The sequence below is a fragment of the Periplaneta americana genome, chromosome 12 (assembly GCF_040183065.1).
Source record: "Periplaneta americana isolate PAMFEO1 chromosome 12, P.americana_PAMFEO1_priV1, whole genome shotgun sequence".
Classification (NCBI taxonomy): domain Eukaryota; kingdom Metazoa; phylum Arthropoda; class Insecta; order Blattodea; family Blattidae; genus Periplaneta; species Periplaneta americana.
In genome coordinates, this window is record NC_091128.1 from 135,521,717 (window position 1) to 135,540,859 (window position 19,143).

General features: G+C 36.7%; 2 protein-coding genes and 1 long non-coding RNA gene across 5 annotated transcripts in view; 2 read left to right on the top strand and 1 right to left on the bottom strand.

The window, feature by feature from the left end:
• The window catches only part of mRNA-cap (mRNA capping enzyme), a 75,038-nt gene extending 62,276 nt beyond the window's left edge, over positions 1-12,762 (bottom strand). For 2 of the 3 annotated variants that reach the window (XR_011335323.1, XM_069842103.1), the window contains exons 1-2: positions 6,230-6,362; positions 5,873-6,075 (exon numbers count right to left, since the gene is read on the bottom strand). Coding sequence is in view for 2 of the 3 variants with exons in the window: in XM_069842103.1 (XP_069698204.1) it covers positions 5,873-6,070 (198 nt within the window). In the remaining variant the exon portion in view is untranslated. Of the gene's footprint in view, positions 1-5,872; positions 6,076-6,229; positions 6,363-12,630 lie in introns of those variants that run through there. The other variant, XM_069842104.1, reaches the window with a different exon arrangement.
• On the top strand, positions 7,495-8,550 carry LOC138710083 (uncharacterized). Its single transcript, XR_011335053.1, has 3 exons — positions 7,495-7,602; positions 7,751-7,934; positions 8,111-8,550. It is a non-coding gene; the product is annotated as an uncharacterized lncRNA (long non-coding RNA).
• On the top strand, positions 12,239-15,749 carry LOC138710912 (DNA polymerase delta subunit 3-like). Its single transcript, XM_069842106.1, has one exon. It carries the CDS (start codon positions 12,454-12,456, stop codon positions 13,783-13,785), a length of 1,332 nt encoding a protein of 443 aa, XP_069698207.1. The 5' UTR covers positions 12,239-12,453; the 3' UTR covers positions 13,786-15,749.
• The last annotated feature ends 3,394 nt before the right edge of the window (positions 15,750-19,143 follow it).

Below are 19,143 nucleotides of genomic sequence, written 5' to 3' on the forward strand. Positions count from 1 at the left end.
GAGAAATTGGTAAGCAGTTTTGGCGGCAAACTGTAAACTAGCACTGACCGGGCCACATGCCATAAGGCCAGTAAACCAAACCAGAGTTTTCTACAGTACGCAACATTGAAGGTTTTTTGACGAAAAAGTGGGAAAATACTCTAATTTTCAAAGGGAAAGTAGCTTTGAATGTGAAGAATTAATTTAAGACGTCAGTTGACTTGAAAACATATCAGAAAATAGCTAAAAGTTGCAAAGAACTGATCGGTTTAGGTTAACCTGAAAGAGATTAGGCTTATTTAACACCGAAATAAAGAGGGAGAACACTTAAAAAACGCGAAACGCACATTTTCCTTCACTTAATATATGCAAAGCATACAAAATGCCAAAACTAACCTAATCTAACCTGTCACAGATTCGTATATGCTAGGTATGCTAAAGCCTAAATTAACCTAACCTCTTTCGGTGTTGGACCCCGGACTCATTTCACCGGCATTATCACCATCTCATTCAGACGCTAAATAACCTAAGCTGTTGATAAAGCGTCGTAAAATAACCCACTAAAATAAAAAAAAAATAACCTAACCTGTCACAGATTGCCACACCGTAGAACTTAGAAAAATGCAAGTTGAAAGAGTCACGTGCTAGAGAAAGGCTCCAAACCAATAACAACTCTGTAGCAGAGGAAATCTCTAACATTTTTAGGCTATGTCAGCTTTTGTTTTCTTCTTATAGGTCTAATAAGGAAATGTAAAACATTCACACAGGATAACTTTTAACGTGAGGAAACAGGTCGAAACAGATTAATTGGAACATTAATCGGATAGCAAGACTTGGCATAAGTGTTAAACTGTGTATACTGACGAATAGTTTGGTTAGTTACTCCAAAGAAAAGGCCCTAGTTTCCCCGAAAGGTTAGGGGAAAATCTGAAAGAACAGAACGTACAAACTCCGCCCACAATCCCCTTCACTTTTCCTCTACTAGTTCACCAGACGCTCTAGCGGGAAAGAGTGGAAAGTAGGGGTTTAGGGTAGAGTGACACCTTACTTACTTACTTACTTACAAATGGCTTTTAAGGAACCCGAAGGTTCATTGCCGCCCTCACATAAGCCCGCCATCGGTCCCTATCCTGTGCAAGATTAAGCCAGTCTCTATCATCATACCCCACCTCCCTCAAATCCATTTTAATATTATCCTCCCATCTACGTCTCGGCCTCCCTAAAGGTCTTTTTCCCTCCGGTCTCCCAACTAACACTCTATATGCATTTCTGGATTCGCCCATACGTGCTACATGCCCTGCCCATCTCAAACGTCTGGATTTCAAGTTCCTAATTATGTCAGGTGAAGAATACAATGCGTGCAGTTCTGTGTTGTGTAACTTTCTCCATTCTCCTGTAACTTCATCCCGCTTAGCCCCAAATATTTTCCTAAGCACCTTATTCTCAAACACCCTTAACCTATGTTCCTCTCTCAGAGTGAGAGTCCAAGTTTCACAGCCATATAGAAGAACCGGTAATATAACTATTTTATAAATTCTAACTTTCAGATTTTTGGACAGCAGACTGGATGATAAGAGCTTCTCAACCGAATAATAACACGCATTTCCCATATTTATTCTGCGTTTAATTTCCTCCCGAGTGTCATTTACATTTGTTACTGTTGCTCCAAGATATTTGAATTTTTCCACCTCTTCGAAGGATAAATCTCCAATATTTATATTTCCATTTCGTACAATATTCCCGTCACGAGACATAATCATATACTTTGTCTTTTTCGGGATTTACTTCCAAACCGATCGCTTTACTTGCTTCAAGTAAAATTTCCGTGTTTTCCCTAACCGTTTGTGTATTTTCTCCTAACATATTCACGTCATCTGCATAGACAAGAAGCTGATGTAGCCCGTTCAATTCCAAACCCTGCCTGTTATCCTGAACTTTCCTAATGGCATATTCTAAAGCGAAGTTAAAAAGTAAAGGTGATAGTGCATCTCCCTGCTTTAGCCCGCAGTGAATTGGAAAAGGATCAGATAGAAACTGACCTATACGGACTCTGCTGTATGTTTCACTGAGACACATTTTAATTAATCGAACTAGTTTCTTGGGAATACCAAATTCAATAAGAATATCATATAATACTTCCCTCTTAACCGAGTCATATGCCTTTTTGAAATCTATGAATAACTGATGTACTGTACCCTTATACTCCCATTTTTTCTCCATTATCTGCCAAATACAAAAAATCTGATCAATAGTCGATCTATTACGCCGAAAACCGCACTGATGATCCCCAATAATTTCATCTATGTACGGAGTTAATCTCCTCAAAAGAATATTGGACAAAATTTTGTACGACGTCAACAAAAGTGATATTCCTCGAAAGTTACCACAGTTGGTTTTGTCCCCCTTTTTAAAAATAGGTACAATTATGGACTCCTTCCATTGTTCTGGTACAATTTCCTTTTCCCAAATAGCAAGTACAAGTTTATAAATTTCGCTATATAATGCACTTCCACCCTCTTGTATTAATTCTGCTGGAATTTGATCGATACCTGGAGACTTGTACTTTTTCAGATTTTCTATCGCAATTTCGACTTCTGAAATCGTGGGTTCGGGTATAAATGGCTCAGCAGTTTGTATTTCAATATCATCCCGATCATTTCTATTTGGCCTATGTACATTTAGTAGTTGCGCAAAATAGTTTTTCCATCTGTTTAGGATTGATGAAGAGTCTGCAAGCAAGTCACCATTCTCATCCTTGATCACGTTTACCCTTGACTGATATCCGTTCTTAAATTCCTTTATACCCTTATATAAATCTCTAATGTTTTTATTCTTACTATTTGTTTCTACCTCATTCAGTTTTTCCTTCAAGTAACCTCTCTTTTTATTCCTAAGTGTACGACTTGCTTCCCGTCTTTCATTGAAATAATTATCTCTATTCTCCTCAACTGGATCCTGTAAGAATTTCAATTTTGCCTGTTTCCTTCTTTCTACTACCATGCAACAATCTTCATCAAACCACGGTTTCTTTTTCTTAGTTTCATAATAACCTATGCTCTGCTCAGCTGCAATTTTGATACTATCTCTGATATTTTCCCACACGCTATTAACATCTAATTCTTTCTCAACTTCGTCGGAACTTTCTAAAGTGGCAAACCTATTCGAAATTTCGACCTGATAATTTTGCTTAGCTTCCTCGTCCTTTAATTTCAAAATATTGAATTTAGTAATATTAACTTGTTGCTCTACTCGCTTGGCTACTGATAATCTTTCTCTTAATTCTCCAATCACCAAATAATGGTCAGAATTACAGTCTGCACCTCTGAAAGTTCGAATATCTACTATACTAGTATGTCTCCGTTTATCTATCAAGATGTGATCTATTTGGTTGTGTGTCAATCCATCTGGAGAAGTCCAAGTATTTTTATGTATATCCTTATGGGGGAATGTTGTACTTTTGACAATTAAATTTTTCGATGTGGCAAAGTTGACTAATCTAACTCCATTGTCACTACTAATTGCGTGTAGGCTCTCTTTTCCAATAGTTGGTCTAAAAATATCCTCCCGTCCTACTTTAGCGTTGAAATCCCCCAATAAAATTTTCATATGATATCTAGGGAACTGATCAAAAGTATGTTCCAATTCCTCATAGAAGCTATCCTTTAGATAGTCGTCTTTCTCTTCTGTAGGGGCGTGAGCATTTATAACTATGATGTCGCACCATCTACCCTTAAGTACTAAATACGATAACCTGTCACTGATAAATTCGACCTTTTTTACTGCTGAGTTTATTCTTTTATGTACAAAGAATCCTGTTCCTAATTGGTGATTATTGTTTCCTTCCCCATAATACAACAAGTAATCTCCTATTTGTGATATGCCATTCCCATCTAACCTAACCTCTTGTACTCCCACAAAGTCTATTCTATATCTAGCTAGTTCTTTTGCTACTAATGTTACCCCTCCTGTTCTATAAAGACTAGTTACGTTCCAAGTGCCAAATCTCAAAACCTTATTCCTTTGCTGTGGTCGTGCCAGAGAATCAGTCCTATTCCGAGGCTTACTGTAGGAATTCGTAACAAGCTGTTTTTTACGGTGATGGGTTGTTAGCCCTTCGCCCAACCCCCAAGCTGGAGGACCACCCCTTATCGGCTGTCCACGACTGCTTATTCAATATATTCGCAGCTACCCTCCATATCTGGAGGCCGTCTCCTCTATCCGCAACCTGAGGACGCGCCATGCCGTGGTGATAGGGACCCACCATACATGGGGAGTGACACCTAAGGGACAAAAGTGAAACTGAAAGCGCCATCTACGAAGCAAAACGAAAACTCCGTTCTGTTTCCCTTTCTTTCTTATCTCTCTCTTTTTTTATCTCATTTCTTTGCTTATGCTGGGATTCTATCAGTTGAAGTTGCCTATGAAACTCACACACGCTATTGGTAATGCTTTAGACCACTCGGCTATGAGACGACTTGATGAAATAGGGAAAAATGAATCTACTCATGTTCAATGGCAGATCTGCAGAACTGTAGCTCCTCAGAGCAATTGCCTTCGTACTACTCCTACCTCATCCACCTTTTCAATCAGTGTGGTCATAGCATTTTAGTTCCACTCACTACATCAACATTCATCCTCGTGGCGGCAGGTATACAATATGCATACTGCAGTTTGAAGAGAACTGGAACATGGCAAAATCCAAACCGTGAAGAAATACAACTTCCAAAGGAAATGGGAATATGATTATTTTCTTGTTGAAGACGAAAGAATTGCTTATTTACTGTGTCCCATCCAATTTATTTCTACTAATCATTTCAATATTAAACGACATTTCAATAAAGTTCATATTAAGGATTATGGAATAGACAAACTTTCAGGTAAGTTCATTATTACGATCTGTATATTGATTTGTTTATATACTGTTAAATTAAGGACCACTTGTTGTGTTCATTTTGTAATGAAATGAATAGTGACATTTATATTAAACTTTCAAGGTTCATTACTTAAATGCTACAAATTTATGTTTCCGTAGGTGATGAGAGGACGAAAGTTTTGGAAAATCTAAAGCAGGCTAGATGCAAAGAAATCTCAAAGAAACAAACTACAGACAGGAAATCTAGCACAATCGTAAATCTTCAAACTACATAACGCATTATAAATACGATGACTTTATTATAATCCTTTTTGAAAATAACAGTGCCGCCACTGATAGACTTTCCACATGCTAAGAACGTAAACAACTCTATGCAGAAGTCGATCATCTCCAATAGAAGTGGAGTGAGGCTGACGTCATATCTCCCCTACTTACGGGTTCTGCAGACCTGTTCAATGGGGAGTACCGTAATGTATTGTAGGAATGTAATGTGTGACGTTGCACATGTCTTTGGTGACTATTGTGTATGGAATACAATCTGCGAGTGAGGGAGTGTTACGTTCACAGATGAGTATTGTGTTATGCCAAGTACGTGAGTGTCGAATGCACATTTCATTTTGGCGGGCGTAGATTTGTGTGTTCTATTATGCTTATACGTGAATGTCGAATGCACGACGCAGGTTTGTTGTGTTAGGGAGTGAGCCACCGAGGCGGGGGCAGACAATAGACAGAGAGCAGCTGCCGTGTGGTGAGCGTGCGGCGAGAATGGGGATAACGTCCCATACTGCCGTTCTGTTCTTTCAGATTTAGCCAAGATTTGTATAAGCAAAAGCCTATTTCTTGCAGTCACCCTCTTTATTACTACGTATTGCATAAAATAACGACATCTGCATTTATCGCTAAGGTATATAATGTACTGGTATCGGAAATAGTTTATCAACATAACCTAGTACAGTGAAAAATACAATACAAATTCAATTGTTACTCAAAGGTAAAGCTGCAGTGAGAGAGGTAACATACCTTGTAACTTTTCATTGACTGGAAGATCATGCTGGGTGGAAAACGACTCTCCTCTGGAACCTGATCATCATACTGTGAGCTGAGAGGAGTTTTGAATGCAAGAAATTTGTTAGCCACCAGATCTGAAGCTTTCCTCGGACAATGTAACCAACGTGGAGGGATTGGTCCTGGACTTCTGTTGTCTTGATGGCCACTCATCACTCCTGTTAAAAATTTGACGAGACATGCACTAATCAGCTGGCAATGTAACTCATAATCTAAAATTTGGACCACATCTGGTTAAGGTGAATTCCTAGAAAGGGAATATTAATTCGTGCAACTAACTACAACTCATTCAAATATATAAAGAAAATTTACCAGTTATATTGATCCTTTAAAATAATACCAAATGTTTACACTCCCATATCCAAAACAATCTAGGTATAACTCTTTTTCTATCAACGTCAACCATATACAGCCTATCTGATACGCACACTACAAACGATTCCCATACAGAGTTGCCAACTCGTCAAATCAAATGTCACCAAATAATAGTATAAAAATCACCAAAATTGTATTAATTTTACTCATATGGGAGAATTTGTGTTAAAATACAAATAAAAGATACGTCCCATTATTCATAAATCAGACGCTGCCGGCGTGAGTACCAATTTGTTTAAGTACATGTTGTTGTCCACACCTGTGGAGTAACGGTTAGCGCGTCTGGCCGCGAAACCAGGTGACCCGGGTTCGAGACAAGTTACCTGGTTGAAGTTTTTTCCGGGGTTTTCCCTTAACCCAATATGAGCAAATGTTGGGCAACTATCGGTGCTGGACCCCGGACTCATTTCACCGGTATTATCACCTTCATCTCATTCAGACGCTAAATAACCTAAGATGTTGATACAGCGTCGTAAAATAACCTACTAAAATAAAAATAATTACATGTTCTGGTAAACTGTAGGTCTAGTTATGGCAGCATTTGTAGACTATTTTCAAGTCGAATTTAATACTCATATTAGAATGAAGTGTTTAAATTTTCATTCTATTTCGCAATTTATATTTGGTCAAATTCGCTACACTGAACACGCGTTCAATACGCCATTTGAATGTGGAAGAGTTTTTTTTACCTTGTACGGAGTAGGGTCCCGAAGGCTTGCACTGCAGCCTGAGGCATGGAAATGATAAAGCAGGTGTAGCAAGCTCAAAAAAGTCTGACTTCTGTACCTGTTTGTTCCTAATTCCTATTTCCTCATTTTCATGACCAATGCCATGGCTCAACTCTTATTCTGAAGTCATGCAATCACTTTGATGATGGAGAGGGGAAACTTCACATGAGGACGTTGCACATTATTTTGAAACGCTAAGTAATGTCAATCTTTTCCCAAATAATTAAGATTTAAGGTTAATTGAATTAAAAACCAGAATAAATGAAATATTAATTTTGTGCGTCCAAACCCCAGATTTATGACTACACGTCCTTTAAAAACGCCAGAATTTCTACATGTCGCTAAATGGCATTTCTTGTCACCCCTGATCACATCGTAATCAGAGTTGTTACCAAATCGCTTACCAAAAAACCAGACTTGGTGGCAAAATCACCATATTAGCAACACTGTCCCCAAACTACTTTCAGGCTCACACAGGTTATCACAACACACGATTGCCAGCTTTACTTTTATGTGTTTTTTATTTCCCCTTCACGGTTCTATTTCATCACAGTCTTCAGAAAACATCAGCATCATTTGAAGGTAATTAGTTTAAATTCTCAATTTGTTGCACTCTTGATACGTACATAAATGATTTGAACAACATTGAACTTGGTCAATAATATATTATATTCTGTAGATTTTATAAAATCTGTGGTCCGTTTATTTATTTATTTTTTTATTTGTGCAGCAAAACGTAGCGAAATTTCGTCAGGGCTGTAGCGACATTTCGACATTGTTTTGTGGCAGACTGGACATGTAAAAGTCTCCGAGCACTTCGAAGATAAAGTGTGATCTGTGACCAGTGTCCCCAACCTTAGCGGAATTTGAGGCTTCGGGTTACTTAGCGGCGATAATCGAAATTCTCTCGAAATGTAATGGAACTTAAAAAGTAATGTTAGAAGATTAAATTTGTATATTTTCTCTGAAATTTCTAAATAAATATTCGTTTTTCTATAAGATTTCACATAACTCTAATGTTATCTAGATATGGTGCTAATAATTGTAATGGCATGTAGAAATTAAAATATCACTGCTTTTCCAACTGTAGCAAAGAACTATGGTCCGTCCCAGCCCTGATTACGGTCTGATTACGTATAACCGTAATCAGGGGTCCCAGAAATCTGTGGAGTAACTTCGCGCATAGTGGGGGCATAGTCTATCTGTGCCGGAGTGTATTGCGGGCAGCATCAGCTCGAGTCCGTAAGAGGTAAGATGCTCGTGGTAGAAAGTAGAGTAGAGTTCAGATAGAAATTATCCCCGCCTGCAAGCGATTGTCGCTTCCTTTAAGCAATGCCTCCCCCAAAGCACAATCATTGGCCCTAGCCCTCCCACACACCATTTGCGCAGAGGTCTTCTTTCGTCTTTTTACTTCACAGCAGTAGCGGCCGGTGATCGAAATCCTCGGTGAGGCCAGATGAAACTAGTTTAAGGGCCTCCGATAGGAAATGTTTATTTATGATGATGATGATGATGATTATTATTATTATTATTATTACTGTATTATTATTATTATTATTATTATTACTGTATTATTATTATTATTATTATTATTATTATTATTATTATTATTATTATTATTAGCCTATTATTACTATTAATGAAAAATAATAATTTCACTCACCAAATAAGCTGTTATGCTGCGAGTTTCAGTGATTGTTTCAGTGTGATGAAGCAACCCATATTATGTGTTGTAAATCCCCTTTCTTTCTTTTCTTTTTATTTTTTTCCCTTGACAGCAACAAACAAGGCCAACAGAGAAGTTTATTTTGCACCACATTACCACTTAACTATTTATGTTGCCCATACCAGGATGCAATAGAAACTCGCGTTTTAAGATTATCTGTCAGAAAAATTGTCAGCGATGTCGTAGGTATCTCGATAGACTCTCTCTTTATTTAAAACTTCCTTTCTTTCAATATTATTTCTTCTCGAAAAAGGACACTCTAACAATGAATTAACTACACCAGCATTATTTCTCTCATTTGTTTGTTTATATTTTCCCGAAATACATAACAACATTGGCCCAGACTCACTACTGTACCACGAAGTACATCCTCGCTTAAGTCATAAACTAAGACATAAGGAGAGAGAATAGTGTGGGTCTCTGCCTGCCAAAGAGCTGGAATTTTTGTTATTTATGGCCTATTTAGGAAGACAAGTCACCATTGCTATTCTCACCCCACTCTACCCTTGAGGCCGGCCCATGGATGGGAGGAGTGAAACCTGACCAGGCCACGAGGCCAGACGAATTGTGCCTCAGCTACAACGTTTTAAGCTCAAGCTCAAAGCCCGCGAAAATACAGGAAATGCTGAAACCAAATACGGCACGAGCGATCCTGGCCTCAGGAACAAATTTTACTGCAAAACATATCTATATACATCACAAGCCTGACCCGGCACAAGCGATCCTGGCCTCAGGAGAAAATTTTACTGCAAAACAGATCTATATACATCACAAGCCTGACCCGGCACAAGCGATCCTGGCCTCAGGAGAAAATTTTACTGCAAAACATATCTATATACATCACAAGCCTGACCCGGCACAAGCGATCCTGGCCTCAGGAGAAAATTTTACTGCAAAACAGATCTATATACATCACAAGCCTGACCCGGCACAAGCGATCCTGGCCTCAGGAGAAAATTTTACTGCAAAACATATCTATATACATCACAAGCCTGACCCGGCACAAGCGATCCTGGCCTCAGGAGAAAATTTTACTGCAAAACAGATCTATATACATCACAAGCCAGACCCGGCACGAGCGATCCTGGCCACAGGAGAAAATTTTACTGCAAAACATATCTATATACATCACAAGCCCGACCCGGCACGAGCGATCCTGGCCTCAGGAGAAAATTTTACTGCAAAACATATCTATATACATCACAAGCCTGACCCGGCACAAGCGATCCTGGTCTCAGGAGAAAATTTTACTGCAAAACAGATCTATATACATCACAAGCCTGACCCGGCACGAGCGATCCTGGCCTCAGGAGAAAATTTTACTGCAAAACAGATCTATATACATCACAAGCCAGACCCGGCACGAGCAATCCTGGCCTCAGGAGAAAATTTTACTGCAAAACATATCTATATACATCACAAGCCTGACCCGGCACAAGCGATCCTGGCCTCAGGAGAAAATTTTACTGCAAAACATATCTATATACATCACAAGCCTGACCCGGCACAAGCGATCCTGGCCTCAGGAGAAAATTTTACTGCAAAACATATCTATACACATCACAAGCCTGACCCGGCACAAGCGATCCTGGCCTCAGGAGAAAATTTTACTGCAAAACAGATCTATATACATCACAAGCCAAACCCGGCACGAGCGATCCTGGCCTCAGGAGAAAATTTTACTGCAAAACAGATCTATATACATCACAAGCCAGACCTGGCACGAGCGATCCTGGCCTTAGGAGCAAATTTTACTGCAAAACAGGTCTATATATATCACAAAGTTTTCAAATACTTCTACAGCGATATATGCCTCATTCAAATACCTAATACATTATATAAAAACACAAAATTTGATTTCAGTTAAGCGAAGTGACTGAGGCCCGGCCTCACTTGCCTCAGTCAATCAGCCGCCACTGCTTCACAGATTCCTGAGACGGACCATAGATTGTCACCTGCCATTGTAACTGCTTTAGGCTACAGAGAATAAAAATGTGTGCTGCGAGATTACAAAATAGATGATAATCATATTAGGAGGTTCAACTAACGCATGATAAGAGTATTTCATCAACTTCACAGGATTCACCTGGGGAGGAATCTGATTAATTTTTAAATTACATACATAAAAAAACATGTTATAATTAAAGATGCAGAACCATATTAACAATTTTTTTAGTGGGAGAGCAATCTGCTAATAACATAAAAATAATAATTTAATATGTATTGTATATTCTAGAGTACGGTATGATAAGTGATCAGGAGTATGAGTAAAAGAAATAACATTACAAACTGCTTATTACACCTAATATTATATTCCAACTTTAAATAATATTACATAATAATGCAAGTAAATTTAAATTCTCAGTGTGTTATTGTAAAAAAAAAAAAAAAAAACAATAAGTAAATCAACTTGCTTTCAAACTTACGGTACCGGTATCTTTATAAAATCAATATATTTCAATAAAATAATATCACTGCTCTAGGCCCTACTTATATTTCTGTTTACAAAATACGTCTTTATTAAAGTTTAAGTATTTGCAAATAAATGAAATAATATCACTGCACTAGGCCCTACTTATATTTCTGTTTACAAAATAGCCTACGTCTTTATTAAAGTTTAAGTATTTTCAAATAAATTTGGAATGAAATGAATATAATTCACAGCTTTGATTTTCATACAATGTAAATTATGCCAGGAGAAACAGTAAAACCTCTTTCTATGATTCCTGAATAATATCTTATATCATGATCTAGGATAATATATAGCCTATATACTGGGTGTTCAGTTCAAAATGTGTCTTGGCTCGCTGTATGCCGTCATGTGGCTAGCTGATGAGCCTAGAGAATTCAATCTTTCTACACTTCCGCAGCTCAGGTGTATAATCTAAGAGGCAGAGAAGTTGGCTAGCAAGTACGGCGTTCATTCTGAAGAGTACGTGCCGATACGTACGGTAACGCCGGTAGTGGCAGGAATGTGAACTGTTTGGAAATACGTACTGTCGGTATATGGGGAGAGGGTTAAGACGATTACTTACATATTTGTTGACATTAACTTCGACGGTCAACATGGACACGGAGCATTTGATTTGTGTTGTGGAATGTTACCGTACGCAACCGATGATAACAAATACCCTGCGTACGACTTGCCGGCGCAAAACACAGTTCGAAAGAGGTTATGGTAGCACACAGACCGTACAGACCGCCATCTGTTGCTACGACGTTCAAGTTATACCGTACACGTTCTCAAGTTCAGATTGAAGAACGCCTTAAATAATAGGCAACTTCTCTAACATATAAACTGAAACTCGCTTCAAATCGGTGACCCAACAACAGTGACGTCATGACACACTTTGAAATGAACACCCAGTATATATTATATTATCTGATTTCTCCATATTTATTTAATACCTATAACAGTAGCGGAATTTCGGCAGCTCCGTAGCGAATTTCGTGTTTCTTGAGTTGGGCACACTGTCCGTGACGCAGGTGCACCACACTATTCGCATGGCGATGACCGTATACAAATAGTTGCAGACATAATGAGTAGAGTTTTTTTTAAAGTAGACATTCCAATATCCAGAGGAATGATATAACTAGTATAAAGAACTAAACTGAAGCGACAAAACATTAATGCAAGTATTGCATTACATGACACATTATACCTGGAAAGTTTTTGATAGTGTGATACGTAGCGTGTGAGTTGCGAAATGAATGACGAGACATTGAATATGTACCTTCAAAATATTGAAGAGTATGTAATGGTTAAAGATAAAGTTGTGACATACAAATGGCTCAGTAAAACTTTAGACATTCATATAAATACAGCAAAACAATTATTATTTGAATTTAAATCTAGGTTAAAAGAAGAAGTAAATGTAACTTACCTGATTGGAGGCATATTGCATAATAAGAAAGGATGCAAAATACTAATTGTCAACGAAAATGATGTTGCAAAGTTGAAAACTCAGTTCAAAATTCTGACTTCTGAGCATGTGTACAGTGTGCAGAGAGCAAATACTCTTGACGTAAATGTTCTGTACGCCGTGGACAAAAAAAAGAAAGGCGAAGAAATTAGATTAGGTGCAATCCATTACAATCGTGCAGTTACCAGACCCAAAGGAGAAATTGAGAGAGCAAGACAGAATGCTCGAATTGCCTTGGCTGATGTTGAAGAGGAAAGTCAATGCCCAAATAATGCAGTAAATATGAGTAATAAACCAGTAGAAGCAATTAAGAAAGAAACTGCGACACTGAAGGGGAAAGAAAGTAAAAAGGAATTGAAGGCTGGGGGAATAGCTGATATGTTTGCAGTACAAAGTAGTAGAAGTAAAAAACGCATTGAAATACAGGAGAGTTGTAAACCATCAGAAAATACAACAGCCATACCTAAAACTAGAGGTGACATAAGTATGTATTTCTCTTGTAAAGGAGAAGAAAATACGAATGTAGACGTCTCTGTAATTAAAGGTTTGCATGTGTCTCGAAGCATGTGTGAAAAAGATGTATGTGAGCAAGGCGAAAAATTACGTAATAGCAGTAAAGCAAAAGCAGGTATATTAAAGTGTACCCCCACAAAACGGTCTGGAAAAATTATAAAAGAAAATCTGGAAACCAACATTGAGAATAGAAATACTGAAGAGTATAGAGAAAAACGAAAGAAAACGGAAGACAGTTTTTTACAAACAAGAAAACGTGTTCTCATAGTGTCTGAATCGGAAAATAGTGATGTATGTGACAGTGATGAAAATAATATGGAAGTTATTCCATCTACCGCAGAAGCCTCGCCGAAATTAAGTTTTGAAACAGATGAAGTGTTGCCGTCGTCTAGGAATAACAGACCGCAAAATAAAAGTTGCAAAGACGAGCAAGAGAAAATGGGAGAGGAAGAAGATGAAAGAAGGGTGAAATTGGGTGCTGGTGTAATTGAAGGAAGAATATTGAACAGTACGAAGTCTCTGAGCAAAAGGTCTGGAGGCAAGAAGACACCAACGAAAAAATCTAAGCAATCAGTTATTACTAACTTCTTCAAAAAAACATAGTGTAGGCCTACTTTAAATTTGACAATTTGGTAATGAACGTTAGAGATTTTGTAAAAGGCTGTTTTTATATGTAGACATTTTTAATTTTGTAGAATAGCACCAAAATGTGTAATATACAGTAAGATTTGTAGGTATTTAATTGAAAGTAAGATATAATTTGTTGAGTAATTTTTAAATGTTTGAAACCAAGTTATTTTGAAAAGTATTTGTTTATCAAAATAGATATATATATACATATATAGAAGCTTAAATATTTTTTTGAAAATAGTGTTTTAAAAATGGATATTTAAAATGTATACATGTTGATTACACAACTTTTAACACTTTATCATTTCGGAATATATAGTTTATTACTTTCACGTGTTAAATACTAGATTACGGTACCTTGTTGTGGGCTATCTTCAGAACTGGTGGTTCTGGTCTTCGCGCCTTCTGTTTGCATTTCCTGTGGATGTGTGTTTGTGTAGTGTAATGTGTGTGTGTTCTGAAATTGAGTTGTGTGTTAAGTTCATATGGGTGTGTTTTTGTGTGTCTGAACACACACACTTTTTGTCTCTACATTACACTACACATACACACTTCATAGGAAATGCAAACAGAAGGCATGAAGACCAGGACCACCCAGTTCTGATTATAGCCCACAACAGGCTGAAACTAGTCAACAAGGTACCATAACCAAGTATTTAACACGTGGAAGGAATAAACTATGTATTCCGAAGTTAAAATGTATTTAAAAAAATTGGTCAGTATTATCGGTACCATTTTTAATTTTTGTTTGTTTGTTTGTTTGTGTATGTGTGTGTGTTTTTTTTTTTTTTTTTAAAGAATGTTATGAAAGTTCTGTTTTTAATTAAAATTAAGTTTATCTGCGAGACACCAAAGATATTTAAAAATATGTCATAGAGCTTTTTGTATATTTTTCTAGTCATTATGCATTGATCTCTGTAAGGTGCAGGATAAATTATGTTTATCTGAAGATCAACTGAATATTGTGAAGAATGGGTAGAACGGAGAAAAATTCTCTCTGGTACCAGGACTCGAACCTGGATTTTCAGCTCTATGTGCTGACACTTTATTCACTAAGCCACACCCGATTCTAGTTCCGATGCCGGATTGAATCCTTCTCAGTTTAAGTTCTACCTCTCTATTCCCCCTTGGTGGCCTACCCTCTGTCTTCCCAAATGCTAGTCTAGTGTGTCACCACTGAGCCATCTTATGTTACCAACATAATAGTGTTAACCACAATTTCAAGCTCGGAACAACTTTTATTTACTTTTGTACAACTACCTTAATAATAATTACAACTCATTTTTTATATTGTGTATATATATGTATATATATATATATATATATATATATATATATATATATATATATATATATATTGTTGTTTTCTAATGCCAGGCGTTTGACAGTAAAGTCATTTGACCTCTTGCACTCCAATATTTTTCAAAGATATTATTATGACCAGCCAATGAAGCACAGATTTTGAGGTGTTCCGAATCCATTTCTTGGTTTGAGTTGCACAATGGGCAGTTAAGGGACCGATATATTCCAATTCTATGCAGGTGTTTAGCCAAACAATCATGGCCTGTTGCCAATCTAAATGCAGCTACAGACGATTTTCGTGTTAAATCAGGAATTAACTGTGGATTTTGATGCAGAGAGTTCCATTTTTTCCCTTGGGATTGTGTTATCAAATTTTGTTTGTTGAAGTCTAAGTATGTAGATTTAATAAATCTCTTCACAGAGTAATACGTAGATTTAGTAACAGGTCTGTAAGTAGCAGTGCTGCCCTTCTTTGCTAAAGCATCCACATTCTCGTTTCCCAGGATTCCACAATGGGATGGTATCCATTGGAATACAATTGTTTTATTGAGTGATATTAATTGAGAGAGCATTTTAGTTATTTCTGCTGTTTGAGATGAAGGTGTGTGTTTATATATATATATATATATATATATATATATATATTGTATTTATTTTAGCAATTTAGTCAGTGTCACCATATATATATATATATATATTGTATTTATTTTAGCAATTTAGTCAGTGTCACCAACTGTGTGTTTTTCCAACCAAGTGCACTTACGTTGTACTAAAATGTGTAACATCTGACCATATGGTGGCCCCCAAATCCAAATTTCAAACATAAATAGGACATTAAATGACAGATGAAATATATTATTTAAAAGAAAATCCATAATCTTTAATCTATAATTAAAGGTCAAATTTTGATGACATTTGATATTTAATGTCATAATGGCTGACCTTACCATTTGAAAAAACATTAGTAATATGCCCATGCAACCTGTCATTGGAAAGGACACGAAATTGGCTTTCTGACAGTATTTGAATTAACTCCTTAGGCCAGCTGCACACAGAATGAGACGCGACGCTACATTTTGTCTGTTGGTACTTTTCTCCCATTGATTTCTTATGATAGGGTGCACACAGAATCAGATGCAGCGCAATGGTTGCGAGCAGACATGGGGAAACAACGTTGGATGACTGCTTGAACTTGATCACGAGCACACAGTCTGATGACTGCAGTGTACTGTACATGGCTGAATAACCATACCCACGATTGCAAGCTTCCACAATCTACAGATACTATTGTTGTGTAATGCACATTATTCAGAATGGAGCTCGATGCAGATAAATTGGTTGTTTTAGTACAGGAAAGATACATTCTTTTCAATCTCACTTTGAAAAAATATCACGACAATAATATGATTTCTAAAATGTAGGAGGAAAGTGTAAATGAGATGAAAGCACCAGGTGAATAATAATTAATAATAATAATTTGTATGTCTACTGCTCTGTTCTATAGACTCCTCTTTGCATACGTTTTAGAAAGTGAAGGCTTTATAAAGTGTAGGTAGGTAGTATCGTTCGCCATTTTTGTTCTTTCGTTGCCGAGCTATCAGACGAGGAATCTATTTGCCACATCTTTAAACATTAACATGTCTTAGGTCCAGGCTTGCCAGATGTCCCGATTTGGTGGTACATGTCCTGATTTTCATATAAAAATTCCGAGTCCTGCTTCAATTCGAGGCGGGATGCAATAAGTCCCTCCTTCAGAAAATTAACATCACTTGTATAATTTTCTCTTTATAGTAACTATTTTCTTCTAGGTCTGAATAATTACATTAAATTTAAATTAATTTTCTTAACAATGTAAGTTTGCACATTGGAAAAAAGGAATATTTTGGCAAGTGTAAGGTTTGTGACAGCGAATTCAGTGGTGAATATGATATTTCTGGACATTTAAAAAGAGACGTTCATCAGAAATACCTGGTACAGAAAATGTAAAAAAGCTTGTTGAAAATGCTAAAGTCCAGTGATAAATATGTATATAAACTCTGAAAATGTACTGTATACTGTATGTCAAATAGTGAGTTTGGAGCACTAATAAGCTAAGTCACCAAATAAATATGATTTTAAATACTAATAAATTTTATGTCATTGTAATCAATTAATAAACATCGAAATTTAAATATTTTGTAATATGTGATGCCATCTTTTGGAATTTGTGCTTTACAATCAATAATAACTAGCTGGGGATATCTGTGAGACAGAACTACTATTAAGTCATTAAATTAATAATTTGGCATAACATATTATTGGCAAAGCCCTTCAGAAAGATGCGAGAGGAATGTGATGTACAAGTACAGAACAATATTTATTTGGCTGTAAGTTAGCCAGATAAATATTGTTTTGTACTTGGAAACCTGTATCTACAATATGTTCTTCGATTAAAATTGCAATTTTGAGATTCATATTAGTCACTTCAACTGCATGTAGACGGAATATTTTTATTCTTTTTTTTTCAACAAAACGTAAGTGCTGTATATGATGAAGAAAAGATGTCCCTCCTTGGTATATCTAAAATCTGGCAACCCTGCTTAGGTCCTATGATAATAAATCAAACGCACTGTAATTCAGCAAATAATGGCCTTGTGTGCTTTCTGCGATCGCCAACGAAAGAGCCAAAATGGCGGGCGATTACATTAAGTATATATCGAGCCTTAGGAAATACATAACGTCATCATCAGCGAATCACAAGACGCACATGTTTAAATGTAGCCGACCTGCAACGTGATTGGCTGCCGGAAATAAGAGCGACGGGAGTATAGTAATATAATTTTAAGATGCTTTCAGTTGTATAGACTTTCAGGCGAATTGGGTGTCCTTAAGAAATATAATATAATTTCTGATATAGACAGTCCTCATTCATTGATGCCATTTGCTAGACTAGACCAGTTTTCCAAACCCACACTTCAATTCAGTTGTGAGCAGACAGTGATAAGCTGTCGCAAGGCATTGTGAGAGACTAAAAAGCAAAAGTCCTGTCGCGACGAGCCATGCTGCATCTGATTCTGTGTGCATCCGGCCTCAGACTTTATAAGTTCCAAGTTGCAGTAATTTTTATACCAGAAATCATAAAAAGCAATATGAAGAATGTTTAAACTTTGCAATAGCATTGTGTCAAAAGGGTTTCATTTAAGTTTAGTACATTATGCAACGAGCCTATAATGGTAGCAATTAAGACGCGAGTATGTTTATGAAACGAGCACAAGCTTCATATGACTTTTTATGCTCGACCATATTTCTAACTTGAAATTATTTATAAGTATTCATTTTATTCTTATCTGACTGGGGAGCGGAACTGACCTTGTGCAATATCTCGTAAATTGTGAGATGTGCGCAGACGCAAAAGTATTGATTTTTTCCGAGATGACACAAATGACACAATGTCATTGACCTTAATAATCTAGAGAGTAAAATAAACAATCTTGATATAACCTTGAAATTGATTTAGACATTGAAAAACGAGATGACAAATTGAATTTATTTGAATATTATTTACAATTAACGCTAATTATTATAGTAACAGAACATAACCTTCTGCGACAGTATTGGATTTCCAGCCTCTGTGATGTTTCACTAGTTGTCTTTCGATTGCATATCTGAGAGTAATCGATACTTGCGCTTTCATATTGCTACAATGGTGTTTTCTGATTGGTGGAATACCTGAACTTTAATGAATAGGTGTACTTTAATGAGGTCCATTAAAGGGCTGCTACCAGGTGTATAATTACTACATTTCGGCATGGTCGAGCATAAAAAAATTTATGTGCCTATGAATAGACAAATTGTGAGCTGTGTTCATTTGATATGGAATGAACCTATTTTAATATAGTGATCACTGTAATCAGCAATGAAAAGGAACATAGAATTGTAAAACATTGCAGAATATTTACAGTATTAAATTAATTTTTAGCAAATATTATAATTATTGCAACCCATCTGTCTTCTGTTAATCTTTAAGTTATACTTATCATTTTACTGTTC

Excerpts from the sequence above, each read along its gene's own strand:
- LOC138710912 (XM_069842106.1), top strand. The coding sequence starts at position 12,454 with ATGAATGACGAGACATTGAATATGTACCTTCAAAATATTGAAGAGTAT.